Source organism: Cucurbita pepo, chromosome LG20 (assembly GCF_002806865.2).
Source record: "Cucurbita pepo subsp. pepo cultivar mu-cu-16 chromosome LG20, ASM280686v2, whole genome shotgun sequence".
Taxonomy (NCBI): Eukaryota; Viridiplantae; Streptophyta; class Magnoliopsida; order Cucurbitales; family Cucurbitaceae; genus Cucurbita; species Cucurbita pepo.
Window position 1 is genome coordinate 1,247,864 of NC_036657.1, and position 15,127 is coordinate 1,262,990.

Sequence of the window (15,127 nt, forward strand, 5' to 3'; positions counted from 1 at the left end):
TACTATGTGCACGGGTAAATGATTTTGAACCTTTGGTATCTTTTATGGGTATATGCCTCGTAGATCCGATCTCAAAATTAAGCCATGTTGATAAATTTTAAATTTAGTTTTTAAATTTTGAGATTGTTATCCAATTAATCTATGAACTATTTAATATATAATGGGCTTATTTGACATTTTTAAAAAAACCCACAAATTTATTTCAGAAAATTAAAATTTTAAAATTAAGTTTATAAATTGTAAAAATAAATAAAATGAAAAGTTTAAATATCTCCTCATGCTCTGCAAACTTGAATTGCAGGATCCAATTCCTTATTGGACTTTTACCAATTAATTTCGAGCAAGTCGAACGGGCCATGAACTGAAATCAGATTAAGGAGTAAAGCTTCGTCGGAAATGGAACAACGACTTGACGGTCTCCGACCAGTTTCGTCGATCGTCATTCAGTCTTATTCGCACTGGTTACTGCTCCCAATTCTGTAGCGTTTCACATCCTCAAAAGCAGAAACCGAATTTAGAGCTGAAATGGAGGAATCGAAAGCGGCGGCGTACTACGAGGAGCTCACTCGTAAAGGAGAAGGAGCGGCAAGGTTCAAACGAGGCCTTGGTTTTTCCTCCTCCGACTCCAATACTGACGTGGTCTCCGCGTCCAAGGGCTCCGCTCTGCCTTCGTCGTCGTCCTTTCTCAGTTCTTTTGTTAAAGCCTCAAGCCCTTCCAAGGCCTCCGAGTTTGAGAAGCAAGCGCAGCTGGAGGCCATTCAGAACAAGCTCAAGAAGAAGAAACCAAGCTCTCCCGATGTGGATGAGAGGCGCCCTAGGGCTTTGGAGAGAGATCGTCGGAAATCGAGCCCTAGACGAAGGTCTTTGAGTAAAGAGAGGGAGAGACACTCGCATTCGAGGAGGCGGAGTACGAGTAGAGATAGGGAGAGACATTCAAGGCGGCGAAGTAGAAGCCGAGATAGGTACGGGGATAAGTATAGGGATAAGGGTAGGGAGAGGAGTGATTCAGACAGGGACAGACGTCGTCGACGGAGTAGAAGCTCGTCGCGAGAGAGGAAGAGATCGGACGACAATAGAAGTAAAGGAGGGGAAAAACAGAAAGACCATAAAGTTGATAGAAGGAAGACTGAAAATGTTGATTATTCAAGATTAATCGAAGGATATGACAAGATGGTATGCTTCGTACTTTGCAGGCTTTCATCTTTCCGTTTTCGCATGAATCAATTTGAATGCATATTTCTGTTTTTCATCATGCATATCTTCTAATCAAAAGTGCTGTTTCTCTTCAGTTTGTCATTGGTTTCGGCATCATTTTACTGTTATAGAATTTTCCCCGCCCTTTCATTGCTCATGTTGTATGTTCGTGTATAAGCAACCAAGAGTTTGAAAGAACTTATCTATATTCTTCTAAGCGATTCCTACAATCCCAAGGTACCCATGATGGTTTCTGTCATCATTTTTGCATATTGCCTTTAGATATGATAATGCCAGTATAAACTTGGGTTGTGAAACACACCAACTTTTAAGGAAACGGTGGTGTCCAAACTTGTGTTTGAATTGTTATGTGAGATCCCACATTGGTTGGAGAGGGGAACAAAACATTTTTATAAGGGTGTGGAAACCTCTCTCTAGCATACACGTTTTAAAAACCTTGAGGGGAAGCTTAAAAAGGACAATATTTATTAGCGGTGGGTTTGGGCTGCTACAAATGGTATCAGAGCCAGACACCGGACGGTGTGCCAGCGAGGACGCTAGCCCTGAAGGGGGGTGGACACCGGGCAGGTGTGCCAGCAGCTAGGCCCCAAAAGGGGTGGATTGTGAGATCCCACATCGGTTGGAGAGGGAACGAAACATTCTTTATAAGGGTGTGGAAACCTCTCCCTAGCAAACGCGTTTTAAAACCTGGAGGGGAAGCTAGGAAGAGAAAGCCCAAATAGGCTAATTTGAGTGTGTAATTTGCAATTATTCTTCGAAGTTAATTTGTACTATAAAATGTCGGTCTCCAGTAGATGGTAGGTTTTTTAGTTGTATTGCATAAAAACAAAGAATAAACCTCCTTACAATAGAGAAGTTCCAAGGTACTGGCATGGTGAATTGACCTGAAACGTGAGATTATTACTTTTGCCTCCCCACCTATGTCTTCTCTCTGCACAATTCTGCTGTTCTATTCTCTTAATTGGAAATTGGTGTAAAGCTTTCTTTTGTTTGCCTCCAGTCTCCAGCTGAAAGAGTCAAAGCAAAGATGAAACTACAACTTGCTGAAACTGGTAACTTTTCGATTGATAAATACTACTTCGTTTTACTATGTCGTACTGGGAGCTACATGTTCTTTATATAAGAAGTCGATCTATAATCTAAATTGAGCTGAAGCTTTTTACTCTCTGATTTGAAATTCCTAAGTATGGATTAATTTCCAATTACACGTTCTTCCTCCTTTCCAATTGTCATGGGGACTTTAGCACACACCAAAAAAAAGAAAAAAAAAATGCCATCTGATAAATGTTGAATCTAACTCTTCATATTCAAAATACAGCTAGATTGGATGATACAAAAGGCACAGGCCCAGGTTGGGAAAGGTTCGAGTTCGATAAGGATGCTCCACTTGATGATGAAGAAATTGAAGGTATAAATTTGAAGTCCTATTTGATAACCATTTGGTTTTTGGCTTTTGAATTTTATATTTAAGCTTATAAACACTACTTAATTTTTTTAAGAACCAGACCATATACAAAAACTAAAAGTTTGTTTTAAAAACTTGTATATGTTTTAGAAGCTGACTAAGAATTGAACCAATAATGATTTGTGAACCGAAACTAATAGTTTTGAATCAGTATCATATATTATCCTTTTGTAACTTCAAGCAATTTTTGTTCTGAATATTAAAATCGGTATTATCTCAATTGTGGATTGCTGACCGTATACCAACTGCTACATGCATTTTTACTTTTCTCCTGGGTAAATTTGTGTCAATTCATACTGTGTAGAATTAAATAAATTGATTAATTATTCTTCCTGTGTAGATGTTGTTTATTTTTTTCATTTTTTTAGTTTAGTTTTGTACTATGGGCCGTTGGAGTTATTATAGTTCTATAATCCCCTTGGTTTTAGGTTGTTCTTTGTATGCTATTGTTGTTCTCACCCTTGCTAGAGGATTTCGAGTTTTAAGAAGAAAAAAAGAGTAGGGGTGTAAGTATTTATTACTCATAAAAGATGTTCAGGTGGGATGAACATTCCTGGAATTTCATGGGGCTCTTTTCTACGGAATTTTGAAGTGGCATTTTCTTTTCACAAAATGTTGAACTGGGCATTTTCCACTTCTACGTTTCAACTTATTTGAAGTTTGTAATGGACTTCTAGTTTCAATTGATTGAACTGTTTATTGAGATTCTCTTTGAACTATAAACCTTTCCTTATATATAAAATTAACATAAAGGGTTTAAGAACCAACCTAAGGAGTAACCAAAAGGTCTCTATTTGATATATATATCAATAATAATAGTAATTACATTTTCTTTTTACAGAGAGTAAACTATCTAGAGGTCCAAAAGACAAGCATTACGCACCCTTAAATGTTTCTTTGTTACTTTCTAACTCGGTGTTGGTGACCCCTAAAATAGCCCCGTTGATCATTATCCTTCAAACGATCTTTATCTGAAGAGCCCTACCAAAGGTACTTTGTGGACCAAGAAATAGCTTCATAGAACCACCACTGTCCAACCTTTGTCTTTGACTCTAGTCTAGCATAGTATGTTTACCAACCTTCCTAACCATGGGAATATCTAACCAAGCTTCCACGAGGCTTACTTGAGAACTCTTTGCCTTAAAAAGTCTCCTAGTATCGTTTGGGAGTGCCACCTAAATTCACCCACTGCACCTTGTTAGGTGGTAAACTTGTAGGTTTCAATATCGCTAGCTGATTTTACTTCTCTAGTAATTTGGTTGTCCTTATATGGCTTCATGCTACCCACAGCTGCAGAAGATGATGCAACATTAGTAAAGCATATTGGACAAAGCTTTCGATTCTCTGCTATTGAGGTTGTGCTTACCTTATGCTGCTACTCATCTCTTTACTTGTTTGACTGTCTCACATATTATTGGCGGAATTCATTTATTGTTATGTTAGGCTAGAAAAGAAGAGCAAATCAAAGCTGCTCACGACGAGGCCATGTTTGGAGCACCAGTGGGACAACTATTAAGTACAACCGATAACGAGGTCGAGCTGGAGAACGAAAAGTCCAAGGAATCAAGTGATGGCGGTGTGGCAACAAATCTATTGAGTGAGAAGGTATTTCTGCATCTTTTCTCCTTTATTTTTGATGACTTTTTGGGTGTTGAATGGGAGCATGATAACCAGGCCTATCTTTTGAAACCTCAATATTAGATAATTGCAAAACAACAAGGTTCTTGGCGTGACCGTGCTCGTAAAGGTTCCTAAACTGCATCAAAAATGTATTGCCAATTGCTGATGATGATAGTCGGTAAGAACTACACCAAGGAACTGCAATGGCCATCTTGATTCACCAATTACTTTACTCGCAATGGGTCTTTGGCTCCTGATAATTACAGACACCCAGAACATCAGTATCAAGTCTGCCCGTATCCAACGTTGGAAAAGTGTACTTTTTGTAGTAAGTTTTAAAAGATGAATTTTTTTAGTTCATCCTGTAACTTTTGATCGAGATCGAGAGTATCTACTTTGTGTCATTTGTGATATGCTCGTATTAGCAAATAAATGATATTAGTTCTAGTAGACTTTATATCGGTTACTTTTTTATGTTGAATATTCTTTTGTTGTTTTCAATGAAAGCCCAACAACTTACCAAAAATGGGAGGTCTGGATTAGGTTATTACGTTCAGAGTCGGTGATTCCTTGAGAAAGATAAGACTGGACGGTCCAAACGTCGTCCCAATTTCTTCCATGTTTGACGCTTGACACGGAGCCAACAAACACCTATAGATAGAGGCAAATAAGCTATTGCTAGGTAACACGGTTTTATACTATTCAGGTTGTTTACGAGGAAGAGAAAAAATTACCTAAAAAATTTAACCCGGTCTTCTAAAGTAATAAATAAATCATCTTCATCAATCAATTTTTGTTCATTATTTTCATTAATTTAAACTCATATATATTATTTTCAAATTTTTGTTCAAAGAATATAAACCGGAAAATTTGGTAATCCGTACAAAAATCTAAGGAAGTTACCGTAAGAACCCTAGCGAAATTCGAGTATTTGTCCACTTGTCAACTTCTAATTGGCTGATAAAAAGCCGCACCTTAACAGCTAATTTGCTTCCGGTCTAATTTTATAGAAAAATGAAATTTTATAAATAAAAATATATATATAATATATAATCCCTAAAGTCTCATCTCCTTCGCCCCCACAACTCTCCGACTCAGTAGCGTCTTAGTCTCCTCGATCCGCTTCCTCCCCCGAGATTCGTCAATGGCTCCTTCCACCGTTAATCGATGGCTGAGACCTGAGGTATCACTCAGATCTGCCATCTGGTTATTCTACGATCCTGTTTTGTTATTGATTGATGTTCGTTTCCTTGTCGTCTAATCATCTGAATTCCTTTTTAGGTTTACCCACTTTTCGCGGCGGTAGGAGTGGCCGTAGGAATCTGCGGGTTTCAGTTAGTCCGTAACATCTGCATCAATCCTGAAGTCAGGTCTCTCCGCGTTTTCCCTATTTTTAACTCTCCAATTGTTTTTTGTGGTTTAATCTGCATATTCTCACGGTATATGACGATACTGGATTCGAGGATGAATAATAAGAAGTTTTGAAAATAATCCTACCTTTGCTTCTTTTGTATTCCTGCGATTAGTTTGAATTGGAGGAATTTGTCAGATTATGATGCATGTATAAAAATGTATGAAATAGTTCTGAAATGGATTTAACCGGATGAAAGAGGATTTTTTTTTTTTTTTTTCCTTTGTGATTGCTGCGGCATAAATCTAAAGAATGTTAGGTTTTTTCTTTTAGCAGTTTTCTGCAACTTAGACAGTAGGCATGACCAAGAAGATATGTCAAGGTGTAAATTGTTATGAAATTAGTTTCAATTCCCTAACGAGGAAAACTGAAACTAAGATCTGCAAATTGAATTCAACAATTCATTCCCCCTATACTTCTTATTTGTTTCTATCTTTCATGGATTGTCTGTGTGCCCTAGTGAAAAAGGAAGTAATTGGCTTTCAATGAAATGGGATATAAACAGACCATCTTTTTATTCTTAATCAAGAGTTTTATAACCTGATTAGTAAGTCGTTTGTGATCCAATGAAAATCAGAGTGACCAAGGAGAATAGAGCCGCTGGAGTCCTGGATAACTTTGCTGAGGGAGAGAAGTATACCGAGCATTTCCTGAGGAAATTCGTGCGCAACAAGTCGCCAGAAATTATGCCGTCAATCAACAACTTCTTCACAGACCCAAGTCGAAACTAAGATCCTACATGAATAAGAACTACACATAAGTTTGGATATAGTTTCGAATTTGAATAGTTGGTGGCTGTAAACACCATGCTGTTCTTGAATTTGCTTTTATTTGTTTATCTGAGAAAACTTTAGAAACAGTGGTTTGATGAAATAAACTGTTCTGAACCAAAATTATGAAATTCTGATTTTCATCTATGCACATCGAATGGTTTTTGTTAATGGATATGTGAATTGACCGATTCTATATTACAAGTTATAAATGTGTTTGGAGCTTCAGAGTCTTGGTTGTGGAACATTCTTTTTGGGGGAATAGGAAAGCTTTTGATGATTCAATGAAATTCAACTTTGTGATCAAGACATATGACACAGATGTTTATTGCAAGTATATTTTCGAACTTGGATGGACTCCAACACTGGAAATATGTTATCACTTAGAAAGGAATTGATCAGTTAGAATATCTGAATGAACTCAATCTAGTAGTCATTCTCTATACTTTCATTTCCATTAGAGATGGATGGTTAATTCATTCATAATTCAATTCAATTGATTAGAGTTGGACTTTTCTAACTCAAAATTTATGGATTGAGCTTAGTGTCACGGTCATGCCGGTGTGTTGCCAATGGCCACATGCGTATGACACGCCACCAAACCCTTTATGTCTTTCCATGTTGTAGTGTTTTTCAAACCCACCCTTTATGTCTTTCCATGTTGTAGTGTTTTACTTTGTTGTAATGTTTTACTCTTGTATTTCTAGGAAGTATGACGTTTCAGAAATATAATGTCTGGGTGTGTCAGACATGAAATGCCTCAAAATGTACTATAGTATATGTTATATACTCTTTATTACTCTTTTGCTTGCATATATAACACCTCTTTCAAAACCTCTCTTTCGAAAATCTCTCTCTACCCTCGTTTTCTAAAACCTTCTCTTAAACCGAGGCCAGAGGCTTGAGCACACATCGCTTGGCCGTAGCAACGCAAGAACGAATTGGCTTAACTCACTTGTTTGTTGGGGAGTGAATGCCGCACAATTGCAAGTTTGCTGCCATCAAAAGTGCAATTGTGACACTTAGGTCGGTAGTAAAATGTGTATTACCATTCTAAATGTCAATAGTTGAGGGTGATTAGAGAAGAGATTCTTAATGGTTACCTTTTGCACCATTCTTTCCCAAAGTGCATAAATTGGGTACTTCTATTACACATTGAAATGATAACAAAAAAATAAGGTTTGAAATAATTAGAACGGTTTCTAAATTCAGGCTACTGGAATTAATCAACAAAGATACAACAGAAATGCTCCTTCTACTGGGTAATTCAAAATGCACAGCCAACCTAGAGTGGACTGAGCGAGAGAGAAAGGGCAATACAATTGAATAAAAACATTGAGTAGTGAAGACGTCAAACCTTGATGTTGGAACTTCAAAGAAATGAAGATTTCTAGGCCAAACACTTAGCAGTCAGTATATATATTGCTCGATATCGACCGACCTGTATTCGTTTCCGAATATTGGAAAAGTTGGTTAGAAAATCAGGTGTTGCAATGGAGAAACCTTAGGGAGGGAAGAGCTCAACATCCATAGATGGAAAGCTAGACTGTGGTAGCCTCATTCCTCTGAGTAAATCCTTAGCCGTTTCTTTCTCCTGCAATGAATGACAGCACCAAAAAGACAATGGTGGTTGAGTGACACTTGAACTACATGTTGGCCATGAAAGACTAAACTTCAAACACACATTGAACTACATGTTGGCCATGAAAGACTAAACTTCAAACACACATTGAACTACATGTTGGCCATGAAAGACTAAACTTCAAACACACATTGAACTACATGTTGGCCATGAAAGACTAAACTTCAAACACACATTGAACTACATGTTGGCCATGAAAGACTAAACTTCAAACACACATTGAACTACATGTTGGCCATGAAAGACTAAACTTCAAACACACATTGAACTACATGTTGGCCATGAAAGACTAAACTTCAAACACACATTGAACTACATGTTGGCCATGAAAGACTAAACTTCAAACACACATTGAACTACATGTTGGCCATGAAAGAATAAACTTCAAACACACAAAACCAATAATACTCACCGGACCAGTGTAATCCAGAAGGCGTGTACAATACACTTCTGCTTCATCAAATTTCTTTTGTGCTTTATAGTAGGTAGCAAGAAAAAGCAAAGCTTCAACCATATTGGGTCCTTCCCTCTCTTCAGCTTCCATTCTTTCTAAATCCTTTTTGTAGTAGAATGCTGCCTCTTCAGACTGCCCCAACTCAGAATGCAGTTTAGCCAACTGGTGCAGGGCAATGGCTTCTCTATCATTACAACTTGCAGCCCTTCTGTAACACTTGATTGCCTCCTCCAGCATTCGTAACTGTTCGCTTTCGTAACACTGAGCCATGGCAATCCACAATCTCGAATCGTTCGGTTGCAAAAATACAGATTTCTTGAAGTAATGTAGAGCATAAAAAGGCATGCCCATCATTTCATAAGCTTGCCCTAACCCATACCAAGCTCGATAATCACACGAATTTATATCCACAGCTCGTCGGTATGCATCAATGGCAGCAGGAATGTTCTTCATCTCCACAAATTCGTGTCCCATCAGAGTCCAAGCAGATAAATAGTTTTTGTTTAATTTGAGTGCCCTTCTAAAATATACAACTGACTTCTCGTGCTGCCCCTTCAAACTATAGTAATTTCCAATAATGCAGCAAGATTCAGGTCTATACTTATCTGTCATGAAAACTCTATGAGCAAGGTAGCTCAAGGCAGAGAAGCATTCCTTTGCATAGAGGACATTTGAATACATATCCATGTCTTCGACCCGATAAGGATCGTTCCTAAGAAGTTCTTCAAATATTGCTTCAACTTGATCAAACTCCCTCAAGCTATATTGAGCTTTTGCAATTTGAGCTTGTATGTAATTACTAAAACCAAAAGTAGCTTGTAAGTTCTCATATTTTACCATGGATTCATTATGCATCCTGAGTTCTTGGTAAGCATAGGCAAGAAAGAAGTCCTTCATCCAATGGTTATTGAGATTAAGGCTGTTCAATATGTCAATTGTAGTGCACAAGGATTGCAGCTCCGACCATGCACTCCAGTTCCAAGGGTAGCTGTTCACCGACTCCATAAGAGCTGTGCGAGCAAGATTTTCACTGCCTTTTTGTTTGAGCACGAGTCCATACAAGTACAGTCCAAACGGGTCGATCATGCTATTTTTTCGGAGGGTTGATAACTCCCTTTCCAATGAAACCAGTTCTTGATTTACAGCATCGCTCTTACCCAATGATCCCTCAAGTTCTACTACCTCTTCTTCTTTTCGCTTTTCACCGGCCTACACGAAGCAAAGTGTGAGTTGCTGGCTTGAGAAAGAGAACCACAAAGTCGAGGTGAAAAATAACCAAGAACATAGACGAAATCTGTTTATTACAAATTTTTTTTGAAGAGAGTTCTACTGTGTTTCTAACTGTTCTTCATTTTTATCAATGAAATACATGAATTGAGCCACTGGACTGAACAACAGATATTAGTAAGCATTGTATGCAAATAGTTTAGTGTAGAAAGCATATCTCACATGTTACGTTTTCCACCTATTATTCTCAAATTTTCTTTACTACAGTTGCACCAAATAAGTTTTTTGAGGAACTTATTCCAGATACCACTATGTTAGGAATCACGACTCTCCACAACGATATGATATTGTCCATTTTGAGCATAGGCTCTCATGGGTTTGCTTTGGACTTCCCCAAAAAGCCTCATACCGATGAAGATAGTATGCCTCACTTATAAACCCATGATCTTCCACTAAATTAACCAATGTGGGACTCACTCCCAATAATCCTCAACAGTCTCACGTCTATGAATCAAACAAATGGTACTGAATCTATATAGAAAAGGTTGTCAGAGACATTTTTCACGTTTCATGCATCATTTTCCTTGATGACTATTAACTATTAACAATTCATGGACATTGGACAATGGAAAAATAAGAACACGTCCAATGAGTCACAGACAGGTTTAGAATAATGCTCTTCTACAAGAAAAAAAAAAGCTCAAATTGGGAAGAACCTGATAAATTTCCACGTGATCTTAGCTAACATGATCAAGAATACTCATAATAACAATTTAAATATGTGCACTGCATTTAAGCTGAAATTCTAGGTGAAGTCTGAAATGAAAAATAACATGAACAAGATCACTTTCTGATTGAAATCAATAGATATGATCCAAGTCATGATCAAGCATATATAATCAGAAGGATATTAGAGGAGAGTAACAAATCTTTCTTTTACTATTTTTGTTTGGAAAGCTATAGCTACTTACATTCCTTCACTTGATTTCTAAGTTCTTTAGTAAACTGAACTAAGAAACTGTTGGATATCATAGCAACTAAAAAAAAATCATAGATGGTAAGGATCAACTGACCAGATAAAGAGCATATTGCCGCAAGAACACAGATTTCTTTCCGTTTTGCTCTCGAAGAACATGAGCAGCCCTCTTGTACTCACGGCAATCGAAGTATGATTTGGCCAGAAGGTAAAAATCACCATCCACAACCTCATCCTCCTCCATCACTGGAGTAGAAACATAAGATATGCCAGCAATAGGGGTTGAACAACTCTCATTTGTATGAAATCTCCGACGAATACTCGAACTTCCACGCTGAAACCTGGTGTTTGAAGGTGTGAACTTAGCTGGATCTTGCTCGATACCCACCAATTGCTCTGCTGCCCTGTAGAGGCAAGGAATCTCAAAACTTCAATTAAATCTTTTAGTCATATTACAATTTACGGAGGAGATTAATTGTTACAAGAGCTTGCAGATTGTTTAAGAACTAGATACCAAAACTTGAACTCCGATCAATTACGACCGCAGCAATTTAAAATTCATCATACATAAAGTACATCGCGTGTAAGTAGAGCCTTCATCAAGTAAACAAAGTCACGATTCAAAGTCACCAATTCGACCTCGTCCGCCGCTTTCTCAGAAACCATGTAACACTAACATCTAAACTTCAAGAGAACTCGACACCCCAGATCCAAATTAAGCACATCAACCAGCACTTGAGCAGTTCAAACAAGATTGAGTATAAAATAAAGATCAGAAGCAACAAGAGAGAGAGAGAGAAATTTTAGGGCTATGGGAACTGTACCATTTGGAAGCAGAGTAGAGACAACGATCACTGAGCTGCCGGATTGCAGTACGAAGCTCGTTTCTACAGTTTTCTTTTGAATTCATTGAATCTCCGTCTCTATGGCGCCTTTCTTGCGCTCTTCCTTGTTAACTCAAAACTTCAAATTTCGGACGTCGCTAACATGCGCTTTCTGTTCGTTTCGCCCCACCAGACTTGGAGCCTCCGGCTCTTGCCCGCCCAAACTTTTAAACTTGCGTGTTTATTTGTTTGTTTGTTCAGACTAATAGGCCGAATTCATAAAGCCCATTTCGGGTTAAAGCCCAAACCCCGCGATGATGTCGAAAGATTTGATTTTTTTTTTTTTTTTTTTTTTTTTTTTCTCTTTTTCTTGTTTGGGCAGAGAGAAAATACGAGGGAAAATCAAGGGGAAATGGGAAAAAAATGTTTCAATCGGCTGCAAGCGCACCCATTTCGCTATGTTTCACAGAAACATTAATGGAGGCGTAAACAAGGCGAAGACGAAGGTTGTTTTTCTCCATCTTTGCTCACCAAAACGCAGCTTATCGCTCTCATGTCGCGATTTCACTACCCAATCCGAACCCCAATCTAGCTCCGCCCTAGATGCCACCGCTGTGGATATCGCCAATCTTGTCCTAGAATCTGACCCAAAAAGCTTGAGGGGAATCCTCCATGGATCACAAGTTCAATTTACGCCTGAACTTGTGAACAAGGTTCTGAAGCGCCTATGGTTCCATGGACCGAAAGCGCTGCAATTCTTCAAACAACTCGAGTATCATCCATCTTATGCCCATTCCTCGTCTTCCTTCGACCATGCCATCGACATTGCAGGCCGTATGCGCGACTACAAGTCTGTATGGGCTCTAGTGGCTCGAATGCGAGCTCGACGGATTGGACCCATTTCGAAAACCTTCGCAATTATAGCTGAGAGGTTCGTAGGCGCTGGAAAACCAGACAGAGCGATCAAGGTTTTCTTGTCTATGCGGGAGCATGGCTGTCGTCAGGATCTTCATTCATTTAACACCATTCTTGATATCCTCTGTAAGTCAAAACGTGTAGAAATGGCTTACAACCATCTATTTAAGGTTTTGAGAGGAAAATTTAAGGCTGATGTTGTTAGCTATAACATAATTGCAAATGGGTGGTGCTTGATTAAGCGTACACCGAAAGCGCTAGAGATTTTGAAGGAGATGGTGGATAGAGGTTTGACTCCAACTATTACTACTTACAATATAGTTTTAAAAGGGTATTTTAGAGCTGGTCAGATTAAGGAAGCTTGGGAGTTCTTTTTGCAAATGAAAGAGAGGGAAGTTGAAATTGATGTTGTTACTTACACTACTATGGTTCATGGGTTTGGTGTTGTTGGTGAAATTAAAAGGGCTCGGAAGGTTTTTGATGAAATGATTGGCGAAGGTGTTCTTCCTTCAACAGCTACTTACAATGCTATGATACAGGTTTTGTGTAAGAAAGATAGCGTGGAGAATGCTGTAATGTTGTTTGAGGATATGATTAAAAGGGGTTATGTGCCAAATTTAACCACATATAATGTGCTTATAAGAGGATTGTGTCATGCAGGCAATATGGATAAGGCTATGGAGTTTATAGAGAGAATGAAAACTGATGGGTGTGAACCAAATGTTCAGACATATAACGTTGTCATTCGATACTTTTGTGATGCTGGTGACATAGAAAAGGGGTTGAGTGTGTTTGAGAAGATGGGGCACATGGGTTGTTTACCAAATTTGGATACTTACAATGTTATGATTAGTGCCATGTTTGTGAGGAAAGAGTCTAAAGATCTAGTGGTTGCTGGGAAGCTGTTGGTTGAGATGATCGATAAAGGATTCCTCCCTCGAAAGTTCACTTTTAATCGAGTCCTAAACGGGCTTTTGCTAACAGGTAATCAAGCTTTTGCCAATGAGATATTGAGATTGCAGAGCCAATGTGGTCGTCTTCCTCGCAAATTTAAGTTATGAAGCCATTGTTGCTATGAATGATGCGAGTTTCAGTGCGATGAAGGGCAAGTTAGTGTATGTGGAGCTCTAGTTAGGAGATGGAATGGAGTTGATACCTTGAAGTCTTCCATTCGTAAACAATGCAGGCTTTTTACAGAGATTTATGTGTATATTACAAAGCAGGTGGACACAGAGTTCATTTGTTTCAAGGTGGGTTGGTTGGTGCTATCTCATATCAAGACTAGATCAGTTTTAGGTATCTCATATCAAGATTCGAGCGTGATTAACATCATTTCCGAAAGGACCATGATATATACTTTTGATATATACCCTTGCTAACAATATGTACTAATATTCGGTTACAAACTGCACAAAAGGCTGCTCCTCCTTATAGCTTTGATGAGCTTGTTCATCCTACTGTTCAACATATCTATAATCTCTTATTTGAATTCTCTGCATCTGTAATGCTCAGAGCTGGTTCAACATATTTTTTGAATTCTCTGCTCACTCATAGTTTTAAGAGATTATGTGCTCACTTATAGCTTTGATTAGAGCTGGTTCATTGTAAGGTTCAACATATTTGAATTCTAGTTCATCGTAGGGTTCAACATATTTGAATTCTCTGTTAGAGTTTGGTTAAATTTGATGTTTGATCTGTTTAATAAATCTCCCAAATTTTCAATTTGTTTGGTTTAAGAACTTCGATTTATTTATGAGTAAACACGTTGACATGATTAGGCTATGTTATAGTGTATTATGTCATCGATACATGGTTTGGAATAATTTTTGGATGTATTCTAGTCTTTTTGAGATTGTATTTAGTATAATTTTACACGGAGATTGACGTTCTCTCTACAGTACTACTAGACTGCTTTCCTTTGAAAGAGTTGTGGGCGTGCTTGTTTACAATATAATAAAAAGTTTCCTAAAAAGTTCAANTTTTTTTTTTTTTTTTTTTTTTTTTTTTTTTTTTTTTTTTTTTTTTTTTTTTTTGCAAAACTTTATTGGATTCATAGCAATGTTTCCGTTTTTTACTTCAAATTATTTGTTGATTTTATTTGAATTTAAATTTTTTTTTCTTAAATTTAAATATTACAGAGTGAGATTGAATCATCGACCTTTAAAAATTTAGGTCATTAGTGCTTCGGTACTAATTAAACTATAGAATCATTCGCGTTTAAAAATTCATTTGATTGGTTGTCAGTTTATAGAATATAAATAAGTTTGTATAATATTTGATTAAATATGATGTGAATTGATATACTTTGTGTAAATTAATTTGATTTATAAAGTTATATAATAGAATGGTGGGTGAATTTAGCAATTTAATTAGTTTTATTATTGTCTTGTACAAACTCTAATTAATTTCATATATATATATCCTTTATTTTATTTGTTATTTATTATTTATATCGATTTTTAATTTAATTTTTATTCATTAATTGTAAAATTAATACAAATAATTTTTTTTTTTAAGCTAAACTAATAAAGATATCCATTTTAATATTACGACATAAATCTAAAATTAATTTGGATATTATATATGGAAAAAGTACACGTAACAAAAT

At 37.3% G+C, this 15,127-nt stretch overlaps 4 protein-coding genes across 4 annotated transcripts; 3 read left to right on the forward strand and 1 right to left on the reverse strand.

The window, feature by feature from the left end:
* The first annotated feature begins 293 nt into the window (after positions 1-293).
* Positions 294-4,763, forward strand: LOC111782857 (serine/threonine-protein kinase fray2). Its single transcript, XM_023663676.1, has 6 exons — positions 294-1,173; positions 2,216-2,267; positions 2,534-2,623; positions 3,971-4,035; positions 4,124-4,285; positions 4,382-4,763. Exons 1-6 carry the CDS (start codon positions 526-528, stop codon positions 4,433-4,435), a joined length of 1,071 nt encoding a protein of 356 aa, XP_023519444.1. The 5' UTR covers positions 294-525; the 3' UTR covers positions 4,436-4,763.
* Positions 4,764-5,343: 580 nt separating this feature from the next.
* Positions 5,344-6,652, forward strand: LOC111782858. The gene is made up of 3 exons (XM_023663677.1): positions 5,344-5,483; positions 5,582-5,670; positions 6,289-6,652. The coding sequence occupies exons 1-3, from the start codon at positions 5,445-5,447 to the stop codon at positions 6,440-6,442; spliced, it is 282 nt and encodes a 93-aa protein (XP_023519445.1). The 5' UTR covers positions 5,344-5,444; the 3' UTR covers positions 6,443-6,652.
* Positions 6,653-7,598: 946 nt separating this feature from the next.
* On the reverse strand, positions 7,599-11,873 carry LOC111782677 (anaphase-promoting complex subunit 8). The gene is made up of 4 exons (XM_023663474.1): positions 11,605-11,873; positions 10,878-11,184; positions 8,536-9,786; positions 7,599-8,075 (listed from the first exon to the last, which is right to left on the reverse strand). Exons 1-4 carry the CDS (start codon positions 11,688-11,690, stop codon positions 7,986-7,988), a joined length of 1,734 nt encoding a protein of 577 aa, XP_023519242.1. The 5' UTR covers positions 11,691-11,873; the 3' UTR covers positions 7,599-7,985.
* Positions 11,874-11,988: 115 nt separating this feature from the next.
* LOC111782632 (pentatricopeptide repeat-containing protein At1g74900, mitochondrial) lies at positions 11,989-14,017 on the forward strand. The gene has a single exon (XM_023663414.1). The coding sequence runs from the start codon at positions 12,063-12,065 to the stop codon at positions 13,578-13,580; it is 1,518 nt and encodes a 505-aa protein (XP_023519182.1). The 5' UTR covers positions 11,989-12,062; the 3' UTR covers positions 13,581-14,017.
* Positions 14,018-15,127: the final 1,110 nt, after the last annotated feature.

Coding starts and splice junctions, on each gene's coding strand:
- LOC111782677 (XM_023663474.1), bottom strand. CDS start 11,690: ATGAATTCAAAAGAAAACTGTAGAAACGAGCTTCGTACTGCAATCCGG. Junction 11,185..11,604: donor CTCTACTCTGCTTCCAAATG/GTACAGTTCCCA, acceptor TTGCCTCTACAG/GGCAGCAGAGCAATTGGTGG. Junction 9,787..10,877: donor GGCAATATGCTCTTTATCTG/GTCAGTTGATCC, acceptor TGCTTCGTGTAG/GCCGGTGAAAAGCGAAAAGA.
- LOC111782858 (XM_023663677.1), top strand. CDS start 5,445: ATGGCTCCTTCCACCGTTAATCGATGGCTGAGACCTGAG. Junction 5,484..5,581: donor ATCGATGGCTGAGACCTGAG/GTATCACTCAGA, acceptor ATTCCTTTTTAG/GTTTACCCACTTTTCGCGGC. Junction 5,671..6,288: donor TGCATCAATCCTGAAGTCAG/GTCTCTCCGCGT, acceptor AATGAAAATCAG/AGTGACCAAGGAGAATAGAG.
- LOC111782857 (XM_023663676.1), top strand. CDS start 526: ATGGAGGAATCGAAAGCGGCGGCGTACTACGAGGAGCTCACTCGTAAA. Junction 4,036..4,123: donor TTCGATTCTCTGCTATTGAG/GTTGTGCTTACC, acceptor TTGTTATGTTAG/GCTAGAAAAGAAGAGCAAAT. Junction 4,286..4,381: donor CAAATCTATTGAGTGAGAAG/GTATTTCTGCAT, acceptor CCTCAATATTAG/ATAATTGCAAAACAACAAGG.
- LOC111782632 (XM_023663414.1), top strand. CDS start 12,063: ATGTTTCACAGAAACATTAATGGAGGCGTAAACAAGGCGAAGACGAAG.